The sequence below is a fragment of the Dryobates pubescens genome, chromosome 2 (genome assembly GCF_014839835.1).
Source record: "Dryobates pubescens isolate bDryPub1 chromosome 2, bDryPub1.pri, whole genome shotgun sequence".
Classification (NCBI taxonomy): domain Eukaryota; kingdom Metazoa; phylum Chordata; class Aves; order Piciformes; family Picidae; genus Dryobates; species Dryobates pubescens.
The window spans coordinates 48,899,199-48,926,758 of NC_071613.1; the positions used below are offsets into that span (position 1 = coordinate 48,899,199).

Below are 27,560 nucleotides of genomic sequence, written 5' to 3' on the forward strand. Positions count from 1 at the left end.
AGGCTTTTGGGTGGTCCCCTCCTACACACATCAGTTGAAGTTGACTTTTACTAAAGATCTTTCAGGATCTGGCTGAGAGCTTGCAAAGTGACATACGGTGGGAAATACAGATCTAGCATCACAAGGCACCATTAAAAATAAATTAATAAACAAATACAAATCAGTGTCCCCACTGTGTATCAATTACTGCACAGTCTAATTGTAAGTCTACTCCAGTTTTATGTAGTCCATTGTTGGGGATCTAGAAGTGGGCATTTCTAGCTACTTGGCTACTTACCATGCTCCTATTTCAAACTCGACAGTGGGCTGTCTACTGTCTATCCACCTGTCATACACAGATGCAACAATAGTGGTTCTGTGTTGTGAAAACCAACCTGGAACATATAAAATAAATAGAAAATGGATATAGCCAGAGAATTGAGTTTAATAGGCTGCTATACAGGAAGACTTTGTTCTATGATACATTCTGGAAATTGTTTTCAAATGTTACTTACAGATACTGTATAAAATAGATACCAGATTTATTGATTATACAGCACAATCCTTTGATACTTTAACCTGCTATTAAGTAATATATAGGATGTGTGATGGAAAGTGAGCAACACTTTACAGGACAATCTAAATCTAATAAATAGATCTGTATCTCACCACCAGATTGAGCCACTGCTGTGCCATCGTCAAGACTACAGAGCAACCACAGTCACACACGCTGGTACATCTGCATACAGTACAACAGAAGATGAGAATCCCATTCCTCAAGCAGCTCCTCTTCCTTGCACCACTTTTTGGCTTTGGTCTGTACAGTAATACTGTGTGTGCTCGTTTGGTCCATGCAAAGCTATGAACAGCATCTCGTTAAGAAAAAATAGAATTCAATTTAAATTGAAGAGGTATAGTTTCAGTTAATTTAGGATCAAAATGAAGTCTCTCTCCGATGACAGAAAGGTTTGTACCTGCTCTTCCTGCCTGTCTGTTTGAATGGAGGGGAGGAAGTAGCTACCCAAGTGTTTTAAGGAACATAGCTCTTGGTGTCTGGACTCTACATGGGATACTCTATTAGCCAAAGAGGTGTAGCAAGGAGTGTACTTGTGTTACAGCTCGTGTTTGGGAAAACAGAGGCCAGGGGGAAATAAAATAACAACAAAAAAACCCCAAGCTCTGAAACTGGCACTTCTTTACCCACAGGCTTATCACACCATTAAGAACACTTTCACTCTGGAATATACAACATGGCAGTTGGGTTAAGACTGCAAACTGCATGTTCTCTATTGTCACAGGAATCAATAGCAAACTAAAAGAAAACAAACCAAAAAAAAAAGGAAAGAAATGCTGCTGTTTGGCAGAACTGCAAGCAGTGTGCACATATGCCAGCTTTACAGAGAGATTTCCCATTGAAACAAACTGCAACAAAAACAGACCACGGGAAACAAACTGCATATTTAGTAAAATACCATTGGCACCACTTGCCAAGACATAGGATGCTGTAGTTTTACAGTCCTGACAGAGGAGAGGCTGTGGTCTTCACTCAAACATTTCGTAGTGGCGCGTTTGCCGTACGCGGGGGACCATGTCGATGAGCAACCTGCAGAGGAGAGCACAGCGTTGTGGATGCAGAGACACAGGGGGAGCCCTGGGATCTTCTGTTTACTCACAAACATTGGTTGATTTTAGAAATAAAAACCAAGTCACATATAGGAACAGCCTTATCTTGCCTTCTCCTGATTGGAATTAACTCTGCCCCACAAATAACTGTGCCCAAAAGGCAGGGCAGAGCAGCGTGGAATGATGCTTCTCCTCTAGGAAGCCTGGATCAGGGAGGCTGCATTGAGAAATTCAAATGCACAACAGCAGCCTCTCTTGGCTGGAAAAGCCACAGAGGGATTAGTGGGCAGGGGACTGTTGTAGTAGTCTGATTCACACCACACTGTTGCTGGAAGGAGGTATCTAATAGTAGAGGAGAACTGCAGCAGCTTCACAATCTGTAAAAGCTGGTAGCTGCCAGAACAGAGTTTAGTTTTAGCCTTCACTGCATCCTGGTGACACAATGGCTGCGTGCACTGCCAAGCAGGCTGGTGGCAGGTAGGCAGCATGACTTTCGTGGCTCTACAGAAGGTTTCCAATGCGTTTGGTATGTTTAAATACATGTTTTGGTATGGATTTCCCTCTGCAGTTTTCCAAGGCAGCTGGTATTACAATGGAAATAGTGATTACAGTAATTTTTTCCAAGAATGGTATTCCTCATTAAAATGTTCATTTGATTTTCCACACTTAGGAAAAAAAACCACCACACAGCTTCCAGATGATGGCTTACTGCAGCCTGGCCAAGCTCTGCTTCTCAACAGGCATGATTCCAATTAATTAAGATGCTGTACCTCCTCCTTTCTCAGAGTAGAAAGTGGAAGAAAAGACAAACCTCTTGGATTTCATGCAGCCAAGGGGAATCATGGCAGCAATGAAGCTGCAATGAAGCTGCAATGAAGCACTTCATTTGATTTTATTCCATTTCTGGTGCTGTGACTCAAGAAAACATCTTAAAATTCAACAGAAACAACATGTGAAACACAACTGGCTAGGCCTTCACATTTGGGAAGCTGCTACAGGGTAGGACTAGGATGGAACTCACTGGGCACCCTACCTTTAACCTGTATTTCCTTGAGATTAAAACCAAAACAAAACAAGTGCTTAGCAATGTGCCGTAACAGCAGCACAGACTGATTTTTACCTAAGATTTATGGCTAATGTTTCAAACGTGTCGAGGCTTTTATTTCAAAAAAGTCTTCTAAAAATCATTCCAATTTCTTTTTAAGTCAAACTGATGTGAGAGACACAATCTCTTATCCCTTTCCACACACTCTGCTTCACTACTGGCATCTAGTCTAATAAATTCAATTGACTGATTTTGCTGGAGTTATATAATCCTTTAAGAGCTATGGCTTATTACATTAAACAGACAGCCCATCTGCTGTACAGGCTGAAATACCTGCTAGCAGGAGATACTCACTTGACTCCATAGGCAAATATTGTAAGTCCAATTAAAACTCCTATACTGCCATCCAGATACCAGACAGAAGAATTGTGTTTAAAAACTTCTGCGCTGAGAAGGATGGAAAATCCCATTATTCCACCTACAAGAGAGTTGAAGCCTAGAAGGGAGGAGAAAAAAAATAACTGAAGAAAGAACCAGATCACAAGGAATTTGCTTTAGCTATCGCACCTGCAAGGAGAGAATAGAATAGAATAGAATAGAATAGAATAGAATAGAATAGAACAGAACAGAACAGAACAGAACAGAACAGGTTGGAAGAGACCTTCAAGATCATCATGTCAAACCCATCATCCAACATCATCTAGTCAACTAAGCCATGCAACCAAGCACCCCATCAAGTCTCCTCCTAAACACCTCCAATGATGGTGACTCCACCACCTCCCTGGGCAGCACATTCCAATGGGCAATCACTCTCTCTGTGAAGAATTTCTTCCTGACATCCAGCCTAAGCCTCCCCTGGTGCAGCTTGAGACTGTGTCCTCTTGTTCTGGTGCTGGTTGCCTAGAAGAAGAGACAACCCCCACCTGGCTACAACCTCCCTTCAGGGAGCTGTAGAGGGCAATAAGGTTTCCCCTGAGTCTCCTCTTCTCCAGGCTAAGCAACCCCAGCTCCCTCAGCCTCTCCTCATAGGGCTGTGCTCCAAACTCCTCACCAACTTTCTTGCCCTTTTCTGGACACGTTCCAGTAAGTCAACATCTTTCCTAAACTAAGGGGCCCAGAACTGGACACAATACTCCATGTGTGGCCTATCCAGTGCAGTGCAGTGTAAAGGCAGAATGACTTCCCTGCTCCTGCTGGCCACACTATTCCTGATACAGGCCAGGATGCCATTGGCCCTCTTGGCTGCCTGGGCACACTGCAGGCTCATGTCCAGCCTATCATCTACCAGCACCCCCAGTTCCCTTTCCGCAGAGACAAGGTGTTACTACACCAGTGCCACCAGAGAGGAGTACAGACCCTTGAGAGAGGGCACACAGTGGCACTTACGTGCTCTTGCACACATTAAGGACAAGGCAGTACCATTCACCCACAGTTAGCCAGAGGTCTTTGCTGCACTTCATTTCAGCAAATCAAACACAGAGTAGCTGGTGTCTGACAAGGGTTTAACAACTGTCATTTGTCCTGGCTACTATATATAACTGCACATTAATTTCTCTGTACTGTGTGACTTGATTTGGTCAGTCCTGATTTTTTTTCCTCCTCTGTTGAGTTTTAGATTCCAGTTCTAGCTGCTCCTTGCCTCTTACAGCCTTCACCTCTGATCATTTTCCAAAAAAGGCAATATTTGTTCAAATACTGAACCTGCTGCAGTCAGATCCTTATCTCTCTTGTAGCTTATTGTCATGAACAAAGTGTCTTTGAGCTGTAAATAGGGAGTATTGACTGCCCTAGCCCTTTCTTCCAAAGAACCTCCTCATGATGTATGTTCTCCTGCTCCACGTGCAAGTACCCTGTTAGAACTTCAAAGGCCACTTCATAAAGTACTGGAGTACCTTTCTCTGGAAAGGAACAAACTGGAGTCCAATATACCCAAGGAGTTCATGAAAAAGAAAATGGTTTTGCACAGGAAGGTTTCAAAGACCTTCTCTTTAAGTATTTTTGCCCCATTCCATGTATTATTAATATATATACCTCTTCATACTATATCCTAGAGCTGCATACACCACTGAATGCATCAGGGAAATCATACAGGAATAATTCCTGGTATTCTTGGCTGATGGTTCCAAATGATCTAAAAGCTGCTTACAAAGGAAATTGTTTTCTCTTCCTGACTATCATTGCATCCAACCTTTTTTGGCTGGTGTGGCAGGAAATCGTGTAAAGGGTGCAAGTATTAATCCTAACACCATGTTCTGTGCATAAGTTTAGCACAGGAAAAAAACCAGGTGACTAAATCTGGGGAGGAAACAGGTATCTAAAAACCTACAGTGAAGTTGGCTGGCATCACCTGACTGTCTGCATTTGTACTTGGAGATGTAACAGAAATCCAGATAGGAAATGGCTGATTTTGTTTTCCAAAAGGCCATGAGCTTCTGCTATGAACAAATTGAAGAGATATTATTGTTAAGCACTAATCTAAGACAAACTCCTTATTTTTAACAAAAAAATATTAATAGGCACTGACATGTGTGAGAGAGAACTTCTTGTTTTGAAAATAAACCTATTTTTCAGTAAGAAAAATGTATGCTCTTGTTACTCAAAGCTCTTGGTCTACTGCCAGTGATCACAGGAGGGAAATTAGCAGGAAACAGAAAACACTAAAAACAGATATGCAAGGGAGTGCTAAATCTGTCTCAGCTGCTGAATCACATTGTCTCCTCCCAATTGTTAACAAATCAAGGATATATGTAAATATATCTTGTGAAAGAAGATATTTAACCACACATGGTAAGATCAGCCACCTACATTTTCTGAAGTATTTCTGAAAGGGCAAAAAAGGGAGATAAAAACCAGACTGAGGTAATTGTATACTTTATTCCCTAATTCTTTTAATCAAACAATGAGCAATCTCTAGCTCAGAAGCAATATAATTAGCATGGCAATGTAATTATGGGGGAAGTGATTTCCCTATCATACAGGACCAGTTCAGAGATGAGTTATTCATTAATTTTTCAGCTAATATTTTGTCTGAAAAACCTGCTCTGTTTCAAAAACAAGCTACACTTTTTGGAGAGAGGCTAAATCATTTGCCTGCCCGGGGAGAATTCTGCTCACTGGGCTGTGAGTCCCAGGATCTTTCCTAGAATCCTTTGTGCAAGCTGGAGGTCTTTTTGTTTCATTAAGTCTAGGGTGGCAGAGTCCATAGTAAAGAGCAGTATCACTGAACAGCATGGTCTGTTGGGAAAGAGTCAGGAATGCAGGCAGGCAGTAGCTCAGCTGTAAGCCCTGCACTGCAGTTCTGATTCCTTTTTTTTGCTTATTTTGTATTTACAATATAAATAATCATAAAGTATTTATCTAAGTGATATAAAATATAAATACTCATAGTATATGTTCTCACACATCACAGGGAAAAAAAAAAAAAGAGTATATTTAGACTACTTAAAATAAAGCAATTGTATGTGTCCCTGGAGTAAGCTGAAAATTGAATTTCCTTAAAGTGAAATCCTTGGTGGAGTGAAATAATTTATGTTCTGCAATCCATGAATCATTAACACCCCACCGTCTGTGTTTACAGAGCATTTCAAATGGTCCTGTGCTTGCAGATAAAAACTGGATTAAATTTGTAGGGTGCTGTGAAATCACCACCAATGAGGCCTCACTTGTTTGCAGAGCAGATGCCCATGGCTTCCTGAAGCTTCACAAGGTCGAGCCTTGCCAATCAGAGGAACATCTAGACCGACTTTTCAAACACGCCTTTAAAACCAGCAACAGTCAACACACCTGAGCCAAGAGTACTGGCAGTGAGCTCTTCTAAGGATATAGTGGACAAGATTCACCTTGTGGCAAGCCCTGGACAGGGACAGGGGAGTGCAAGGCAGTAAGCAGGTGAAGATTTGGGTTTAATCGTGTGATGCTCCACCAGCTCTACTGAGCAACAGCAAAAGCACTATGGTGGCAAATGATATCCACAGGGATGAATGATGGTTATGATTTGCTCAAGGTAGGGAGGCATTTTCTGCAACAGACTTGCTGTGTTTAATTGTAGGGATGAAATGTTTTACCAGGCACAGCCAGTGAGGAAAGATGTGACTTAACCAAAGCTATATAATTGGTGTCATATCCTCCCATCCTCTGTAGTCTAACCTCTAATACACACCTGATTCGTTACATGCTCTAGCTCTTAACTCTCTCTTTCTGCTTACTAGCCACACACTAAATGACTTCCACCTGACATACACATTTCAACTGAGGTACCTATGCAAGAGGCTAGGGGTACCACAGACTCTTCAGGGTTTGGGGCTTTTTGCCTTTCTTGGTGGTCTTCTTCCATCAGTGCTCCCAACAGTTGCCCTTTTGTGGGGGTCACTCATATCCTCTGTCTGCAGCATTCCCTGGAAGAATCTGTAAATGCAGAAGGATCAACTTGCCACTCACCGTCGGTTATCAGCGCTCTGCTTGTAAGGACCTTTCCCAGCATAAATTTGATTACTGCCAAGGCAGTGCAAAGGATTCCACTTAGAACGGAGACACTATAGAGAAAATCATCCTGAAAGAGAAGATGCCAGACATTAAATGTCATGCCCCATACATTAAATGACAAGTAATACCAGTTATTGTGCAATTATTTGTGCCACTGAAGTAAACAGCTTAAGAAAAAGCTCTCCTGAGTTGACTTTCACAACAGCCAGTGTTTGTTTTGCTCATACTGCAGTCTGTGACTGCATTTTCAAACATAATGAACCACAGCTCCAAGCAACAGATTTTGAATTGACCCAAACTCCTCAAATTCAAGAGGTTATATACCTGCAGGGCTGACTGCAGACTGCCTAGTAAGTAATGAAGCCCTCACATGCAGGATAAATACTTGAGAGTAGAATCCCACTTACCAGACCTCTGTTGCTTTCTGGTGTGAGAAATAACCATTTAAAACAGTTTCTTATTCTGTGCTTGGTTTGATTTTGTGTATTTGCCTTCTTCTAAGGTTAAGTCTTGTCTAAGCTACACGTTAGAGTCTTTATACTGATGGGCAAAGTCAAGTTTAGCTCTTCCTTAGAAAACAAACTTTCCATGGGCTTTCATTTCACAGCTACAGAAATATCCACATTGCTTAATTTGAATGTCTAACATAGGCTCCCTAAGCTCCCTCAACAGAAAGCTGCCTGTCTACATAGGGCAAGTAAAAATAACTGGACACACATATTCCAAAAGGTCATCTGGAGGCACTGACCTCTCTCTACTGACTATGTTGTCTTTGGGCAGGGTGGGAGAATGACAGAAAAACTGGCATTGCAAGAGAGTGCCTAAAGGGAGTCCTGGTGCAGAGGCACACCAGCTGGTGGGCTATGCAGAAAAACTTAGGTGAGCTCTTCGCACGCTTGCCTGCGTTCTAACCACGGAGCTTTGGCATAAATGAATCTGTTACTCATAACACAAGCACTAATTTATGCTGTTGCAGTATCAATACAAATAAAGGAAATAGTAAGAAATTTTTTTACTTCTTTTTTATCTGCAGGTCTAAGTGGGCCAGTGCCACTGGGACCCTATTACTGATCAGAACACTCAGTTCCCCTTGATAGTAAACATTTCTGTGGTGATTCATCACCCACTCCATCCATTTTCATTATTTTAGCAGCAATTCAAAACCCAAAGAAATAAAATAAATGTTTTAAAAGCTGCTTAGCAAGATACTGAGAATTAGATTACTGGTATAATGTACTTGCATCCCTAAATAGATTTTTATACACTTTTTGGTAATGTCATATTATTTTCAAAGTCTGCTTCATCCACTCTCCCTCATGAGCTCATTCTCTCTCATCCTGGTACAATATTGGATATTGAGGCATAAAGCACTGAGAGAGAGTGAAATAGAAGCAAGGAGAACACAGGCCTCAAGCACTGGGTAAGGGTAGGATAAACAGCATTTGCAAAATTATTTAACAAAATGACAGAAAAATACCCAGGCAATTTTCAAGTGCTAGGGAATGACTAAGGAAGGACTTGGAATATTTGCTTGCTGTCAGCCTAGCAAGGGAGCTTTCCAAAGATCTGAGATGACAGCAAAGTTCCAAAAGCTTGGATAAGCTTTGCTAAGAACGCTTGAAACTTGAGCTCCTTGCCAAATTCCTGTCTCTAAATGTTCTCAAAACCATAACTTGACCACAGTATCACAGTATAACTAAGGTTGGAAGAGACCCCAAGGATCATCAAGTCCAACCTGTCCCAACAGACCTCACAACTAGACCATGGCACCAAGTGCCATGTCCAATCTCCCCTTGAACACCTCCAGGGACGGCGACTCCACCACCTCCCTGGGCAGCTCATTCCAATGACGAATGACCATGTCCAAAGAGTTACTTTTGATAGCCTGAGAAATTCTGATTAGTCTAGAGATGTTAATCTATTATTTTATTATGTATTTTACATACTATTTAATATACAGCATAGGTGTAAGATCTCAGAGTAATCTGAAGCAGAATGACATGCTCCACCAACCTAGTCGTCTGTCCCAACCTGCCCAGTTAGCAGCTGAGCGCCATTTCCACAACATCATAGAGTGTGAGCTTCCCACAGGTGTGTGAGTTTGTTTTTCACTTTACACACCTGTGGCATTAAGGACAGCAAGCAAACCTGCTTGTGATGCCCTCAAGAGCATGAAGGCTCCTCACTCATTAAATGGTGCACTAGGAGCAGATGAAGAGAGCAAAGCAAAAGGGTGTGCAGACTTGACACACTCTCAGCTGTGCACAGGCCAGTAGCTAGCCCCAGCTTGTCACAGGCAATGTGTGTTGGATGCATGCTCACTGGAGTAATCACCAGTTCAATGCTCTGCTGCTCTTGCATCTCACTTGCCAGTGCTTGACTATGTGAGGTCACTCATTTCATCACCCCATAGGCTCTCCAAACACTCCCAGAATCCCTGCCTCTTGTCCTTGTCTTACTACTGCTTTATCATTAGCACAGAACCAGAGGTTGCAGAACCAGTGCAGGTCACACCATAAATTACTTTCCTATCAAAAGTTGTTTTACTGTCAGCCTTGGGCTCACAAAATGTAATTTTCCTACAACTATGAAATTCTCTGGGCAGGACTTGCAAACAACTACAAAGTCACATAAAACACATGAATCCCAGTACAAGAGATTTTGCAGATCATTAATACAGATGTCCAAAAGTCCAAATATTCATTCAGAGTCGTGAAAGTGTTATGGCTTATTCCCCGTGTTACAGCGCAAAGTCTCATCCTCTGCATCACACACCATGTCTAACTGGTTTGGTTTCTCCTTAGCATGGCACATACCACAGATTTTTAGTGTGAAATCAGGCTTTTCTCCTGTGTGTTTCACTACAATCACAGTGCATGGAAACGCTCTTGCCATGTATTCTGGCTACACAGTTGTGGTCAGAATTATTCTAGCCGCTCTACTGGAATCCAAGAAGAACTTCAATAAGTAAATTTTTCAGCATCCTCTGAAAGTCAGTGGTTTCCAGAAAATAAAAACAAACCACACTGTTTTTTTCATGGGAGTGGTTGTGAAGCACTTCTCACGTCAGAGAAGTCTCCACATAGATACTACACCATGAAAGGAGTGTTTGTATTATGATCAGAAAAGAATGATGTCTTGTCTGGTCTGATGCTGGGTAGCCAACAGAAGAACCTGAAATTCCAAACCAGGGGTTCAGTTTGCTGCAAAGCCAGAAAAGGTTCCTGAGGAGCCTTTCTGATGAAAACTATACTATTGCTGCTTAAGAGTTTTAATGCCTACTTTAGGACATAGTCTCAAGCTGTGCCAAGGGATGTTTAGGCTGGATGTTAGGAAGAAGTTCTTCATAGAAAGAGTGATTGGCCATTGGAATGGGCTGCCCAGGGTGGTGGTGGAGTCACTATCACTGGAGGTGTTTAGGAAGAGACTGGATGGGGTGCTTGGTGCCATGGTTTAGTTGATTAGATAGTGTTGGATGATAGGTTGGACTCAATGATCTCAAAGGTCTCTTCCAACCTGGATAATGCTATGCTATTCTATTCTATTCTATTCTATTCTATTCTATTCTATTCTATTCTATTCTGATTTGTTGCATCAACTCATAAAGTGAATTAATGGACAGGTTTTTTAAAGAGGATTCAGGACATAAAAATTCTTCACAAGTTTGGAGGGCTTTTTTTTTTTCTCTGAATCACAGAAGGCAAGCTCATTTTATTGCTAATACTAATCCAATAACCACTGATGATGCTGAAGAACTGATAAATCCAAGCTTTATCATCACAGTAGACCCAGAAAGGGAAGAAGTTACAAAAAAAGGCCCTTCTGCTGATGTCAGTGTCTCAGCAGTTTCTTGCATTAGACTGTGCAGAAGTCAATATTCCTTTTTTATATCTCCAAACCCCTAAATATTAATAATCCCTGAAATCACTCCCTCCACTGGTGTGCAGCTTTTCACAGCAGCCACGTGGAGGCAGCAGACACCTCAGTAAGGGAGCCCAGGCGGCCCGAAGACAAAACCAGAGGAAAAAATCTTTTCCATTCATTTTCCTCGGTACTTTGCAATGCTTTCTGGACACCCAGGCACTCAAGAGCTGCAAGCAGAGTGAGCTTACTAGCTACTAATGAGAACAGCCCAAAATACATGGTGAAGCCAAGCTGCACAGACAGGCCCGGTCAGGAGACACGCAGCTCAAAGTACTGCATCGGAGATTATTTTGCTGCAGTGAATCTGGAACCAGTTTAGGTAGCAGCTTGCTGCACTGGTATGCCACGAGCCAAGACATCATGGTAGGAAGTGTCTGCTAAGAAAGATTCAACAAACGACCCGAGGGAGGGATGTTGTGGGCTAAGCTGCTGGGCTGGAGCTCAGGCCTGGCCGAGGTGGCTAGCCGACATCTGACACACGCTTTGCTGCAGCGCTATGGGCTCCGAAGAGTTAAACACGTCATACTGGGGCTGTGAAACGATTCCCATTAAACTAACTCATCCTTTGGAGAAATGAAGAAAAGAGAAGCCATGATGGTGATCTAAATTAATAAAATAAGCCTGGCCATCTGGCACCATCTCCCTCCGGATCTTCCCGCAGCCCTGCCCTCTCAGTACCCCTTGCCTTCCCATCTGACAGTCATTAGGAGCACCAAGCACATCTAGCCAGACTCACTGTGTACATCCTTGGTGTTATTTTAATTAAAGCAGCAGCAAATTGTGACAGATGATAAAAATTTAAATTCTGATCATTTCCATACGATAAAGGCTTCTCAATGTGGTAAATAAAGCTCTTTCCTTTCCCTTTTCATCCCATTCCCTCATTACTAGTACACCATACATGAGACCTTAATTAAAGGACACATATATCTTATTAGATGGATCCATGTATAAAACAGCACTGTACATAAAGCCAAATGCCCATCCTGGACTACCATCTCATTACACAGCACTCTAGTAGCTACAATCTCCCTGTTTAAGATTGATTTTATTCAAGATTTTATGCTGGGACAGTTTCCCAAAAGAAAGCTTTCCTAGGATGCTCTTTTTATAGTCCTTGGAAAGGAATCATAGAAGCCAGCAGGCAGCTTTCCTCCACTTCATCCAAACACGTAGCCCCCCATAACGTAGCTAAGGAGCCCTCAAAAATGTGACAACAGTTCTGTCTCCACTTTCAAGGATTTCACCAAAAGCAGCAGTAATCACAAGGCTTAAGGAAAATTTTTTTGATGATGATGTTGTGGCTTTGATCTTTTTCTGAATCTATTGTAGAAACTAAAAAAAAAAAAAAGCCACAGGGGATGCCTCAGTGCTTAGCTTATTAGGTGGAGATATTTTAGCCCAATTCTCAGCCTAGTAACTAACTTTCAGCTGATTTGTGCTCCTAATCATTTCCTAGAATGCATCTTGCTAATTACAACCCTAAAAATTTTGCCCTGATTTCATATATTATTTCTACTAACTCCCCTCTGGCCCCTCTCCTTTAATTACATCTTCTACTTCTGGGATGGGAAAATGTCCTCATTTCACCTGAAGTACACAGTGTTGAGTAAAAAAGTAGTCAGCAGTATGGGAGGAAGAAGCATGTTCAGTGTTCCTCCCCAGTAGTGACAGCACACAAAATATTATCATTACAATCTATGTGTGTTCTTTCTCTCTGGAGGAGAGGTAGCTCACTCTAGTGTGTTCCCAAAACAAGCTGCTTCTTCCACCCCCAAAAGCTTCAGGTTTATCTACAATATTCTGCCCTCTCAGCTTCCTCTGCGAACCAGCCAAAGGCTGAACCTCCTCCCCACTCCCAAAGGAGCTAGGTATTACTGGCACCACCTTTTTCATGCCACTTTGTCACTTCCTGGAGAAGCCAGTACCTCACAGTGTTGTACCTCTTCTCTGCTGAGCCTTGCTCACCTTGGCTGAGGATGTAGGGGCGCACTTCTGGAAGCTACAGATGGTGTTGGCAAGAACAATGTCATAGCTAGCCCAAACTGAGCTGAGTTTGTGTTATCAAATATTAATCTCTACAACCATCTGTCTCACAGCTCCCAGCAAATGATCCTCCTTCAGTTCAGGTGACTGGTCACCAACCTCCCCAGTGCCCATCAGAGCCTGCTATAACCCTGCTCCCCACCTCCACCTTCACATCCTTTCCACTGCCTTCTACTCATCTGGGCACACTGGCTGTGTAATCACTAAAAGCCCCTCTGCAGACTGTTAACCAGAAAGGATTGGCTGTTCTCTATCCCTGAAGGAATCTGTTTATATAGATAGTAACAGAGATGTTTCTAATACAAACATTATTCTCTTTACAACAGGGGGGAAGAAAACAAGCAAACAAACACAAACCCTACCAAAAAAAAAATAGTTCCAAATCTGTATCCCATTTTCTCCCAAGTAATAAATAGTTTATGTTATCAGTCTAGAGGGAGCTTCTGGGAAGGCAGAGAGTCTTTCTTGTCAGCAAACTTCAAAAGGGACAAGAGTTTTAATTGCACTTCACTGTTGGAAAACAAACCAACAGCCCAGTGTCTGACTCAAGCAGTAGACAGTCTTCTTATTAGTACACACAGAGAGGTAAAAAATAATCTTATGAATGTTTAAACTTGTCTCTTTGGTGAAGCTCTATGATAAAGCAATTCCACAGCATGGCACACTACTTCAGGAAACAGGGAACAGAGACAGGGTGTGCCGAATGGTGGGGCAGGAACACCAATGCTAGGAACCAAGAGGCTGTGAACTCTGGAGAACTACCTTAGGTGACCTTCGGACTCCTGCAAAGTATCTGCTTGGTACTCTCATCACTCATGTGTCCCTTTCCCCCATTTATTTAGCATCAAACAGCTATAAACCATAATTTTAAGAGGTGTCTGTGACTCTCTAATGAGACTGCCATTTCTCCAATTAGTAGGGAACTGCAACCAGCAACACCTCTCACAACCTACCACATGGCAGCTTGACAGCTTTTATTTCCTATCACCATGTGGAAAGTTTGAAAACAAGACTTTATACCAAGCACATGAGTAAAGAGCAGAGTGCAGTTGCTATGTCTTTCCTTACCCTGCCATACCAGGTAGTTCAAGTATCCACAATGTTCTCACCAAGCGGTAAGCATGTGTATTTTAGGGTTACACTAACTGTTTAAGGCCTAAGGCTAAATGACTGTTAAGGTGTGCTCCAAACCCCCTTCCCTCATCTCCATCAGCAGAGGTTTGAATGGGGAAAGACAAAGGCACAAAATTGCCTTCCAAGGTGCAAAATTGCCTGAGGACAGGTAATTAAGTCCACTGGGTTTGGGAGCTACGATTAAGTGGGGTGCTTCACACCCATTATACATTGGCCTTGGACACATTGTGTAGAAATGCCTTAAATAGAATCATACATAGAATACATAGAATACATATACATAGAATAAACCAGGTTGGAAGAGACCTTCAAGATCATCGCGTCCAACCCATCAACCAATCCAACACCGCCCAAGCAACTAACCCACAGCACCAAGTACCCCGTCAAGTCTTCTCCTAAAAACCTCCAGTGATGGCGACTCCACCACCTCCCCATAGAATGGAATCAATAAGGTTCATGGAATCAATAAGGTTCAAAAAGACCTCAAAGGACATCAAGTCTAACCTGTCACCCAAGACCTCATGACTACTAAACCATGGCTTCAAGTGCCATGTCCAATCCTTTTTTGAACACCTCCAGGGATGGTGACTCCACCACCTCCCTGGGCAGCACATTCCAATGGCTAACAACTCTCTCTGTGAAGAACTTCCTCCTCATCTCGAGCCTAAACTTCCCCTGGTGCAGCTTGAGACTGTGTCCTCTTGTTCTGGTGCTGGTACCTGGGAGAAGAGACCAACCCCCACCTGGCTACACCCTCCCTATAGGGAGTTGTAGACAGAAAGAAGGTCTCCCCGCTGCCCCGAGCCTCCTCTTCTCCAGGCTAAGCAGCCCCAGCTCCCTCAGCCTCTCCTTACAGGGCTGTGCTCCAAACCCCTCCCCAGCTTTGTTGCCCTTCTCTGGACACATTCCAGCAACTCAACATCTTTCCTAAACTGAGGGGCCCAGAACAGGACACAGGACTCAAGGTGTGCCCTAACCAGTGCTGAATACAGGGGCAGAATGACCTCTCTGCTCCTGCTGGCCACACTATTCCTGATACAGGCCAGGATGCCCGTGGCCTTCTTGGCCACCTGGGCACAATGCTGGCTCATGTTCTGCTTACTGACTTAAGGTCTTGCTTACTTAAGGGCAAGTGTGGAGTCTTGCACCTGGGAAAGAACAACCCCATGTACTGGTATAGGTTGGGGACTGACCTGCTGGAGAGCAGTGAAGGGGAAACGGACCTGGGGGTCCTGGTGACTGGAAGGCTGACCATGAACCAGCAATGTGGTCTTGTAGCCAGGAAGGCCAATGCCATTCTGGGGTGTATTAGAAGGGTAAAGAGAGGTTCTCCTCCCCCTCTGCTCTGTCCTGGTGAGGTTGCATCTGGAATATTGTGTCCGGTTCTAGGCCCCCCAGTTCAACAGGGACAGGAAACTGTTTGAAAGAGTCCAGTGAAGAGCCACCAAGACAATGCAGTTTCTCCTTTATGAGGAGAGACTGAGGGAGTTTGGGCTCTTTAGCTTGGAGGGGAGAAGAGTAGGAAGTGACCTCATTAATGTTAAAAATATGTAAAGGGTGAGTGCCAAGAGGATGGAGTCAGGCTCTACTTGGTGATGCCCAATGACAGGACAAGGGGTAATGGGTGGAAGCTGAGGCATAGAAAGTTCCATGTGAACATAAGGACAAATTTTTTCCCTGTGAGGGTGAAAGCATGCTGGAACAGGCTTCCTAGGGGGGTTGTGGAGTCTCCCTCTCTGGAGATATTCAAAACCCACCTGGATATGTTCCTGTATGATCTGGTATAGGTGATCCTGCTCTGACAGGGGGGTTGGACTAGATGATCTTTCAAGATCCCTTCCAACCCATAACATTCTGTGATTCTGTAATATGCATATATATATATACCCATATATATGAAATTAGGAATGTATAGAGAAGTATGCATAAGAGCATATTATGTGCATATATACACACATGTACATGAAATTAGGAATGTATAGAGAGGTATGCATAAGAGCATATTATGTGTATACAAACACAACCACCATTTGCTATATTGCTACTGACCTATAATTCAGCTGCTGACATTGTTGGATATATTTATGATGTATTCATAATAAACAAATCAGAAAATTAATAAGAACTCATAAAGCTACACTGTGCCACCCCTAGCTCCCCATTTCAAGTGCAATCAATAGGATATGATGGACATACTTGTGACCTAATCTTTCAAGTGATCTCATTTATAAGCACATTGGAGGTACCACATCAGATGTGCTGCACGTCTTTTGTGCACAAACTGATCGAATTTTTCCTTCTTTGTTCAGCAGGAAATGTCAGAAATATGGCATGATGCTTGCTTACTCCTACAAAAATGTGTCCTTTGCCATACTAATGAGGACAAATGCCAAACTGCATTGACATTACATGTGTTATACTATTACCTAGGGAAATGCAAGCAGTAACTGAATAGCAAATGGATATTGATTTACAACCCCAGGTGAAAATAAAATGGTCATTCTCACTGTGGCTGGGTTAGGCTTTTTTAGCCTTCTTTAAAAAAAAGTAAAATAAAAAAAAAGAAGAAAAGGCTTTCACATTCTTTGGGCCAGTATGTAAGAACTAAAACACAGCATTAACCCTAAAATTACATTTACACTATCTAAGAACAAATAGTAATTGACGTGAAGTACGTAAAGGGGCAAATGAAAAAGGATTTTTAGCAGGAGGTAGCAAGGACTGACACTGGCAAATCCAAACACAAAACCCACATTTGATACCTATGCATAATATGAGTTTTAAAGTCTTTTCTCAATATATTAACAGAACACACCAAAATCACTAAAATTTACAGAAACCCAAGCATGATGTCATCAGCAATGTTCAAGATCAGTCTTCTTCCTTATCTGCAATGAAATGTATTTGTACCAAATCCTCAGGGTCAGCACTGGGTGTGGATTTAGCTCTCTGAAACATCAATATAGGAATGGTAATTCCTTTTCCTAGTGGGAATTATCTTATTAACAGCTAACAAATGATGTGAGTAGCAGTAAGGGAAATATTCTGAATCTGATAGCTAGGGGGAAAAAACTACAGTAAATCATTTCTGATCCAACCAGAAGGGATTCTATTTTATATTTGACACTCAACATTGCAGAAAAAAAACCCAAACAAACAAAACCCAAACAAAACAAACTCAAATTACATGATCCAAGAAATGATCATTTCAAATTAAGTGGAAGGGTAAGCAGAATGAAGATTTTATGTGCAATATGTCAAACACTGATTCGCTTTTAATGTCAGGTGTATTGAACAACAGCTAAAATTATCAGAAACCTTAATTCCAAACACCCCAGAAACAAGAGCAGCTGGCCTACTTGTTCTAACAACTCCAGAATGTGTATCAGGAACAAAGAAAAAGAGGAGAAAGAGGGGAGAGAGAGAGAAAAAAGATCTGATCAGTGAAAAATATTTCCTTGGAGCACAGTGATATGAAGCTGAGATAATAACTGTGGCATGTCATGCTGAAGCAGACACTCAAAGAATAAAGATTCACAGCTAATACAATAAATTCACAGCTATATCCATAATAGAAGAATAACACAGAAAGAGGTGGAATTTGTAGCTGTAGGGTTCCCACATAGCATACCTCTCTTTTGTGTAAGAATGGGTTTTTTTTTGGTATTTTGTGATCTTTCTATATTTTTTTCAAGTTTCCCAGGTGCAATCACGTTCACAGTTAATCCTCATGGCAAACACATGTGGGGGGTAGACCCACCACAGAGCACATGCATGGCAAGTCTAAGACAGTGTCCCTCAAAGATCCTGGGAAGGGCTGGGAGCACTGTATGGGCTCCATACTTCTATCATAGAATACATAGAATACATAGAATAAACCAGGTTGGAAGAGACCTTCAAGATCATCGCGTCCAACCCATCAACCAATCCAACACCACCCAAACAACTAACCCATGGCACCAAGCACCCTGTCAAGTCTTCTCCTAAAAACCTCCAGTGATGGCGACTCCACCACCTCCCCAGGCAGCCCATTCCAATGTGCAATCACTCTTTCTGTATAGAACTTTTTTCTAACATCCAGCCTGAACCTCCCCTGGCGCAGCCTGAGACTGTGTCCTCTTGTTCTGGTACTGCTTGCCTGGGAGAAGAGACCAACATCCGTCTGTCTACAACCTCCCTTCAGGTAGTTGTAGAGAGTAATAAGGTCACCCCTGAGTCTCCTCTTCTCCAGGCTAAGCAACCCCAGCTCCCTCAGCCTCTCCTCGTAGGGCTTATGTTCCAAACCCCTCACCAACTTTGTTGCTCTTCTCTGGACTCGTTCCAGCAAGTCAACATCCTTCCTAAACTGAGGGGCCCAGAACTGGACACAGTACTCGAGGTGCGGCCTAACCAGTGCAGTGTACAGGGGCAGAATGACCTCCCTGCTCCTGCTGGCCACACTGTTCCTGATGCAGGCCAGGATGCCATTGGCCCTCTTAGCTGCCTGGGCACACTGCAGGCTCATGTTCAGTCTACCGTCGACCAGCACCCCCAGGTCCCTCTCAGCCTGACTGCTCTCCAGCCACTCTGACCCCAGCCTGTAGCTCTGCATGGGGTTGCTGTGGCCAATGTGCAGAACCCGGCACTTGGATGTGTTACAGCATAGGCACTCCTATGTTTCACAGGAAACCTTACACAAATGTCTAAGCAGTTATATGATAAGAGTAGGAAACAGTAAGATTCCTTCAAAACTAACAGGTTCCAGGACAAGTGGAAAATGTTATCACATCTTTAAAGTCATAAAAGAAGAAAGCTTTAATTAAAAATATTTTCAGGCAGATGAGAATGGAGGTCACACCTTGACAGCACAAGTGGCTTGCATGTATGTGTTGATGCATGCAGAAGCTGCAGCTCCATACACGCCCCCACACGTTTGCCTTCAAAGGAAAATAAAGCATCTCTGCAAATGCAAAGCCAGGTTACATGACAGACAGATCCTCTCTGGAAGGGACATGAATGCTTTGTTCTCATCATTTTTCTCCTTTGTTCAAAAATCAAGAGACCCAAATGATGCTCACTAAAAGTAATGCCCAAAGCCCTAAAATTGGGGTATGGGGGGCAATCACTACCAATTCCCACTGCATATATTCATATCGGTAGTTTCCAGACTTCTGAGACAAATAGATCCCTTCAGCTGCCATATTTCTTCTACATCTACCTCATCATCAATGCTGTAATTCAAGACTTCATGAAGAATGAATTTAAAAACACACTAAGCAATAGAATTCTGTAGATCAGCTGCTGGAAAACACTGCTCTGTGAAACTGAAACGCTAGTACAAGGGATTGTACTTTGAACCTTGAGGATTAAAATATACCTCAATTACTTGAAAAGAAACTTTCCCCCATGATAGTGAGACATTTGTAATTAATACAAATATAGAATTCCATATTATGTGCATAATTAATTCACTGTCCAACTCTCCTGACACAGAATGTCATTTTTCAGGGTAGGTTTCTGTTTAATTATACTATAAAGTACTGTGCACAGTTTACCTAACAGTGACAGTTTCTGAACTTGCTGCTGAAGAGATGGAATCTGCAGCTGAAGTTCTGTAAAAATACCAATTCAGTGCTTAATACTAATTTGCAAAAATGAACACAGTGTACAAATCCTGGGTGATGCTTGACCTTGAAGCCTGCGGGCTCCTCAGGCTTATTCATCTGAAAATGGACATAAGACTAAAAAGAAAGGTATGAGGAAAGTCAGTGATGACCCAGCATTGGCCATGGCGGTTACCTAACGAAAACACAGACAAGATCAGGAGTCAAAATTCCAAATCCATACCATCAAACTTGTCCATATTACCTAGTCACTTGTATCCTGCTCTGTAGGCTAATTCAAAGTGAACTAGTCCTTGGCACATGAAGCAAAGGAGCCAGAAGGAAGATTAGGCTCGAGGTGAGGAGAAAGTTCTTCACCGAGAGAGTCATTTGTCATTGGAATGTGCTGCCCAGGGAAGTGGTGGAGTCACCATCCCTGGAGAGGTTCAAGAGGGGATTGGACGTGGCACTTGGTGCCATGGTCTAGTCATGAGGTCTGTGGTGACAGGTTGGACTCAATGATCTTTGAGGTCTCTTCCAACCTTGGTGATACTGTGCTATACCAGAAGGAGGATTATACCATTTCTGTGTTTCCCAAAGTTCTGAAGTGTTCAAAAGAACTATAAAAAACATGGCCTGTGCAGAAGGCACATGCACTGACATACAGTACCTATAATTTTAATTCAACTTAACATAGAGAGGTAAACCAAACAACAAGCATAAAATAAAAGCAGAAGTAGTATGAAGATGTGGGGGGAAAGGAGGAGCACTAATTGTCCTCTCTTCTCTGCCAGTGCAGATCAGAAACACTGCCATTCAGTGTCAGAACAAAAAATTACATTTGGCATGGAATAAAAGATAATTCAAATAGGTGACTGAAAAATGCCTGACTCAGCTAAACCTGAGCTCCTGTCCTGTAAATTAAGCAGCTCCTCTCTGCAGTCTAACAAGAAACCCTGGACATTTAAGCCCCTCATAGAATAGGGTAGCTGATCTGGAAATGCCATTAACATTCAGATTTGTCATTCTCCTTTTGGTTCTCTGAATCTTGGTGAGGATTGTCAGGCATGCTGCTGAAATCACTGTATGAAATGACAACAATAGTCCAGGTTCCTGTTCAGAATATCCACATAAGAAAATCTGTGTAAATGAGCCTTGCGTAATTGATCCAGAACTATTCAGAAATTATTATGCTTTTAGGATTTTAGGAGCTGGGGTTGCTTAGGCTGGAGAAGAGGAGGCTCAGGGGAGACCTTATTGCCCTCTACAACTACCTGAAGGGAGGTTGTAGACAGGCGGGGGTTGGTCTCTTCTCCCAGGCAACCAGCACCAGAACAAGAGGACACAGCCTCAAGCTGCACCAAGGGAGGTTTAGGCTGGATGTTAGGAAGAAGTTCTTCATAGAGAGAGTGATTGGCCATTGGAATGGGCTGTCTGGGGAGGTTGTGTAGTCATCATCATTGGAGGTGCCTAGGAGGAGACTTGATGGGGTGCTGGGTTGCACGGTTTAGTTGATTAGATGGTGTTGGATGATAGGTTGGATGCGATGATCTTGAAGGTCTCTTCCAACCTGGTCTAGTCTAGTCTAGTCTAGCTTTATCTGTTTCATACCTTAAATTAAACTTGTCTGTATCATACTTCTTTCTCCAAAACATAGAACAAATTAAAATGAACTCAGAGAAATTACAACTGTTCCCAATTTTGAACTCTGACAAAGTCACAGAAGTTTACCACAAATTAAGATGGAAAAAGAGATTTTACAGCTCTGAGAGCAATGCAGTCAGTCCTGCTGCTCTGCATTAACATTACATTGATCTTGAGTCCCCCGCTAACAGTCTTTGAGACTGACAATACTAGCTTCAGCATCTGAACACCAAGAGCAGCATTTTCCAGTTGGGTTTCAGCCCCATTATCTCTCATAAAACTGAAGTCACACATTTAAAATGTCACAAGATGCTTTGAAAAGTACCCACACCTTCAATGACCTTTGCTTCAAGAAAGATTAATAAAGATGTAAACTGTACCAAAAAAATCATGCGACTATGACTCACATGTGAAAATTATGTTGAAGCTTGCATCCTCTCCATCTAGCACACAGCTCTTCACCCTGTTTTTTTACCAGCTGGGGACACCAGTAGAGTTACACTACCTTTCCTTGGTCTTAGTGTTCTGTTATTGCTCAAAGTACAGGGATACTTCCTTGCCATCATAATAACATAATATATATATATATAAAATCCCAGAAATCGCCATTGGAAATTATTTCAGGTCATTATTTCAATGGAGGATTGATTACTTCACTGCTATGCAAAAAGCCATTAGCAGAAAATGTGGTTCTATTATTTTTCCATGTATGTCCATACATCATAGCTATATTACATGGCAAGGTATTACAGACATTAGTGTTATTATCATAGAAACATAGAATCACAGAATGTTAGGTGTTGGAAGGGCCCTCTAGACATCATGTAGTCCAACCACCCTGCCAAAGCAAGATCACCTAGGACAAGTTACACGGGAATGCATCCAAGAAGGTTTTGAAAGTCTCCAGAGAAGGAGACTCCACAGCCTCTCTGGGCAGCCTGCTCCAGTGCTCTGTCACTCTCACAGTAAAGAAATTTCTCCTCATGTTGAGGTGGAGCTTCCTGTATTCCAGCTTATACCTGCTGATCCTTGTCCTGTTACTGGGCACTACCAAAAAGAGACTGTCACCTTCATCTTATCAATTGGTTCATTGGTGGTCCAGGAAGTACAAGACAGTACCCTAGATACAAGTGTAGAGGCAGAACCCCCTGCCCCTTATTGAATTCATTTGAGCAGATTTTCACTCTGCTAAGATGCTAATGACACTGCCTGGGCAGCTGCAGATTAGCTGAGGACATACTCCATCAGCCAAGACCCAAACAACCGGGAAGAATAGCTATTTCTGCTGAGACACAGAGCAGCTAGAGGAGCATTACACAAATAGAAAACCAGCATCAGATTCAGGCACAGCAGGAACCACTGAAAAGTTTTCTATTAACATCCATTCCCCCAACTATTTTTAACATAGCAGCTCTTAAGCAGAATACCTCACTGGCCACGCGCTGCAGCAGTAATGCTGGTCTCTCCTCATTTTGCTGTGTGATCCTCAGTTTACACTGAGATACTTCACATCAAGCAACCCTTACTGAATCAGTTTCCCACAGTGAGATGTACTGAGACTTTGAAATGAGAATCCTTGCCATGTCATTTAAGGCATACTGAACAGAAGCACCATCTTTTGTCATCCCTTGTTCTAACCCACTTTCCAGGCAGAATAGCAAGGTCTGCAAATCCTTTGCATGTGTATGTGGCTTTTACCCCTGCCACTAGCCAGCCACAGTCCAGGCCCTGCCGGATACATCTTTCAAACTGCTGATAGTATCTGAGTGCCCAAATGAGAGAAAGCAGTCAGCCCCATGTCACAGGAACAAAATTGTCTGTTTACCCTGATACTGTGTCAAATGTAAGCGGTATCCACCCTAACTGTGATGTACCCCACACAGTTTTAGCACACCAAAATCTGAATCCAAGGTATTTTGTGACAAAAGGGATTTGTACCAACTATTCTTACAGGATGTTTGTAATGGGATCTGCTCTTCAGGGATACCTTTCTGTAACTCTAATTAAATATTTTTTTCCTGATGTAAATGCATTGAAAGAATAAAAAACAAGGAAGTACAAAATACCTGCAGCTCCTAACTTTGATGCTGGAAATAGGAGATATTTCTCCCTGTCTAAGAAACAGAACCCTCAGCTGTAGACAATACCTGTAATGATGGAGGAATGATATGCATATGGCACCTTTTAAACCCTGGTTCCTACTGCTGGAATTCTTAAGGCATTTGTCCACAATGAATTAGCTTAAGACATCCAAATTAATCTGGTCTACACTACCATACATTCGCCAAAAGGGTGTTTTAATTATTATTGCAACCTTCTTTCTGAATTTATTTCTGCATTACAGAGTCAAGACTATTTATTTCTTTATTTTCACTAAATAGGAGTCAGGCTGTAGCCAGATGCACTGTTTGGGTACAGTCAAGATAAGAGGTTGTCATTTAGTTGGACATCACTGTAGGGTCTCCTCTTTTCACCGTTAGTAAGATCTCCTTTTGCTTTATTGGCACAATGGCATCCCCACTTACTCCCTAACCCAGTTCTGTCAACATGTTTTGGTTGAGTTTAGGAACTGACTATTAAAAGTGTTTAAGCTAACCTAGATCATTTTGACAGAACCAGGCTGGTGAACAACCACATGTGCTGCTATGCAGGCAGAGCTCAGGAGGCAGTAAATTATGAAGACTGAAAAAGAAGCAGAATGCAAGAGAGCATGAATCACCTGTGGTCACGATCCACCTGGCTGCAAACCAGTCATGCATTATTCCAAGGGCTTTTGATAAGCTACTCATCTTTACCCAAATTTCCCTAAACCACTAAATTAGGTTTCTGGAGTTGCCCAGCTTCTTGGAAGTTTTCATGAGAGCACAAGTCCCAGTTGGTTATCTACACTGTTAACAATTGCAATTCTGTTTTGAGGGGTTTTTCCAGCTCTGCCTCCATCTCCTGGTTCCAGCTCTGCCTCCATCTCCTGAAATCAAGGAGTTTAGGTTTCTCTCTAGCGTTGTGTTGGGAATAGTACTTGGTAGGGGGAAGCCCCAGTGCAAAAATCTGTGTTCACTTACAGACAGACCAAACTTCAGGGAGGCTCCATACAAAATGTCCATGTCAGGCTATCTGCAAGAACTGAACTGAGGCCCCGTTGTTTTTGAGCACATTATCAAGATCCTTCTGGGAGTGGAACCATTGCCAAATGGCTCTTCTAGTGAGTAGCTGCTTTAGATGAGTAGAGCTCAGGGAAGTTAATAGCCAGTACTGAAAAGAAGCAAGCAGGATAGGACAGCAGAGCTGAGAGAAGGGCTGCTGGGAAGAGCTGCTCTGTAGGCCAAGTAGGGGCTGGCTTTCATAACCAAAAGCAAACAGAGAGCAGGAGTAATGCCCTTTGTGATGCTCCATGATGAGCCTGTTGAAAAGCCAGCTCTTTCCCCCAGCATGCTCCCCTCACCTGTTTCACTCCTGCTACTCGTACATGGCTCTGGAATTGGAGGCAAGAGCTGGAAAACAAACAAAAAAAATATAATCCAAAAATACTCTTTTCACGTTAAAAATAAAATACTGAACCCACTGGAGTAGTAAACTGCAGAAATATTCTCCTCATAAAATTCTACCAATTTCCTTAAGCCCAGAGAGACCTCCTCTCTGTAAGTGAACTCTTACAGTCCTGCGTAAAGCTTCAAGTGATTATGCTGAGAAAGATTTGGCCCATAAAGGTAACCAGGGAGAAGAAGAGATGGTCTCAAGCCTATAAAAACCTATAAAGACTAGAATCCATCACATAAAGAAAAAGTATTGCTCGAAAATCAGGACTAGTATGTGCAGACAGGCAGGAAATGCACCTGCTACAGCTTTTTTGAGTTCAGCAGCACCTGATGAAAGATGATGCCGGCCTTTCTTTGGCTCAGGGGCAGTGTAGGGAATGAAAAGGACATTTCATCATCTTACCACTTCTGGAAGCACTTTCTTCGCAAGGTCATGGATGGCTTTGATCACGATACATATAGATGACAGGAGGAATATGACACCCAAGATACAACAAGCTCTGGGGGGAAGAAAAAAAAAGGTAAACACATTATAACATATTTGGAGTTGCCAACTCTCCCACTGCTGAAGGATGACACTCAACAGAATATTAATGATAAAAGTATCTTAAGGAGATATGGATAGAGGTTTGAATTAAAGAAGTGAACTAAGAGAACCGTCCAGTTCCTCCCCAGTTCTTAAATCCTGGAACATGTGGCAGAAGACAGGGCAGACCAGATGATGTTTCAGAGTGAGAGAGGAAGAGACCTCTATTGCTCCTGATGATTTCTCACGGAGTCCACTAGAGGTCTGTTTCTGTTTGTGTTCCTACAACTTTGCATTGGAAATAATCAAGAGAACTTCCTTCTCTTTACCACACCAGGACAGATGTTTGATAAATCTGGTCAGTAGCATAACAGAACCTGAAACACCTATTTCCTCCCCAGATCCCACCAAAAAAATCAACCAACCAAAAACCACAAACCCCAAAAAACCCTAGTAGGCTAGGTGTATCACTTCATAGGCTATCTAAGGGTCTCTCCATACCTAAATAAGGATCGGGGTCTCATCAGGCAAGGTGCTATATAGAATTAGACTCTACTACTGCTCTGCAGTGTTTACAGTGCTTACAACCCAGAATTATAAAAAGCAAACAAAAGGTTTGAGCAAAAGTAGGTAAAGTAAAAGAATAATTGACAATTACTATTTTTTTTTAGTAGGACAAAGGCACAATGAGGCTTACACAGCAAATAACACATACCCAGAACCACGGTAAAAACGCAAGCTGTTGGTTTTGTTCCAAGAAACAGATTGATGGACTTCCTTTTGCCATGAAATACTACAGGATATAAGGCTTTGATTTCCTCTACACAAACAACAATAGGCAATATCTTACATTACTGATATATCCATAATACAATTTTACTAATAGCTCCTCATATAAAATTATATTACTATAGATATATTGTAAGAGCAATTTTAATGTTTAAAGTATGAAATAGTTAGCAAGTGATATCTATAGGTACATTTTTTTTCCTCAAAAGTCAATTTCCTTTGTTTGTAAATCATCCATTGGTACCTATCTGTTAGCTCAGTTTATGGATGCTATAATTATTCCAGTAGCATGCTGCTATTTTCAACAGCTCAGACATCAGGCCATCTGGTGGTTGGCAGCACATGTAATGTTCACATCAAGCTCAATCTAGAGACTGCAGTTGAACTGGCATTGCTCTGGCTAGGTCAGAAGACACAGCTGCAGCAGTGGCACAGGCAAGTATCTGGTTTTATTTCCTAACACAAGCATCACTAAAACATGCTGTGGACAATCCACATAATCCTACAGACAAGTTCTCAGTAAAGGGGCTGCCCTTCTACAGAGTATAGCCAAGGTAGAGCATGGAGTGGTACGGGAGATGAGGAACTCGCCTCAGGTAGGCAAAATTCTGCCACGCTGATTTTAAGAGAGATTTTTAACTCCTTTGTAATAAATTGCAGCACAGCCTTTGTTCTTGTTATGTTAAAAAGAACCTGTTGTAAAAAGCAAACAGAAAAGGCAGGGGAGAGATTGATTACTCTAGAGTCCTTCTCCTAGACTTAAACACAAGATCAAAAATCTGGCCCATCATCTGTGATAGAGAAAGAAACACAGGCTGGATTCTGTGCAATCCTACAGCAAGAGGTGATAATTAAATGGTAACATGGTTGGGAGAAAAGTTCATATCCCCAAAAGAATGAGTCAGATTGAAAGCTAGATGTTTCATTTTCCATGGCATATTTGGAAGCAGGTCTCTGTTCTTCAACAGATTCTTTTCAGAGATTTGCAGTTTCATCCTATCTGAATGAAGCACACACAGCGATCTGTCTCTGTGTGATTCCTTTGTCAAACTCAAAACTTCTCAGTACCACCTTTATGTATTACTTCTTTAATGCTTAGCAAGGCTATAACATAAGATTATACTCCACAATTCTTCTATTGTAATTAATTTTAATTTTTACTTTTTTTTTTTTTGGACAAGGTAGAGAAACATACACTATAAGTTCTGCTCATTTATCTGCAGGCATTAGGCAACAAAGTGGCCCACAAA

The 27,560-nt window shown here is 42.2% G+C and overlaps 1 protein-coding gene across 1 annotated transcript in view; it reads right to left on the reverse strand.

The window, feature by feature from the left end:
* Positions 1 to 1,315: 1,315 nt before the first annotated feature.
* Positions 1,316 to 27,560, reverse strand: part of TMEM163 (transmembrane protein 163) — a 104,925-nt gene continuing 78,680 nt past the window's right edge. The window contains exons 5-8 of the mRNA XM_054177006.1: positions 25,399 to 25,495; positions 7,085 to 7,196; positions 3,002 to 3,143; positions 1,316 to 1,582 (exon numbers count right to left, since the gene is read on the reverse strand). Of these exons, the coding sequence (XP_054032981.1) occupies positions 1,522 to 1,582; positions 3,002 to 3,143; positions 7,085 to 7,196; positions 25,399 to 25,495 (412 nt within the window). The 3' untranslated portion in view covers positions 1,316 to 1,521. The remainder of the gene's footprint in view (positions 1,583 to 3,001; positions 3,144 to 7,084; positions 7,197 to 25,398; positions 25,496 to 27,560) is intronic.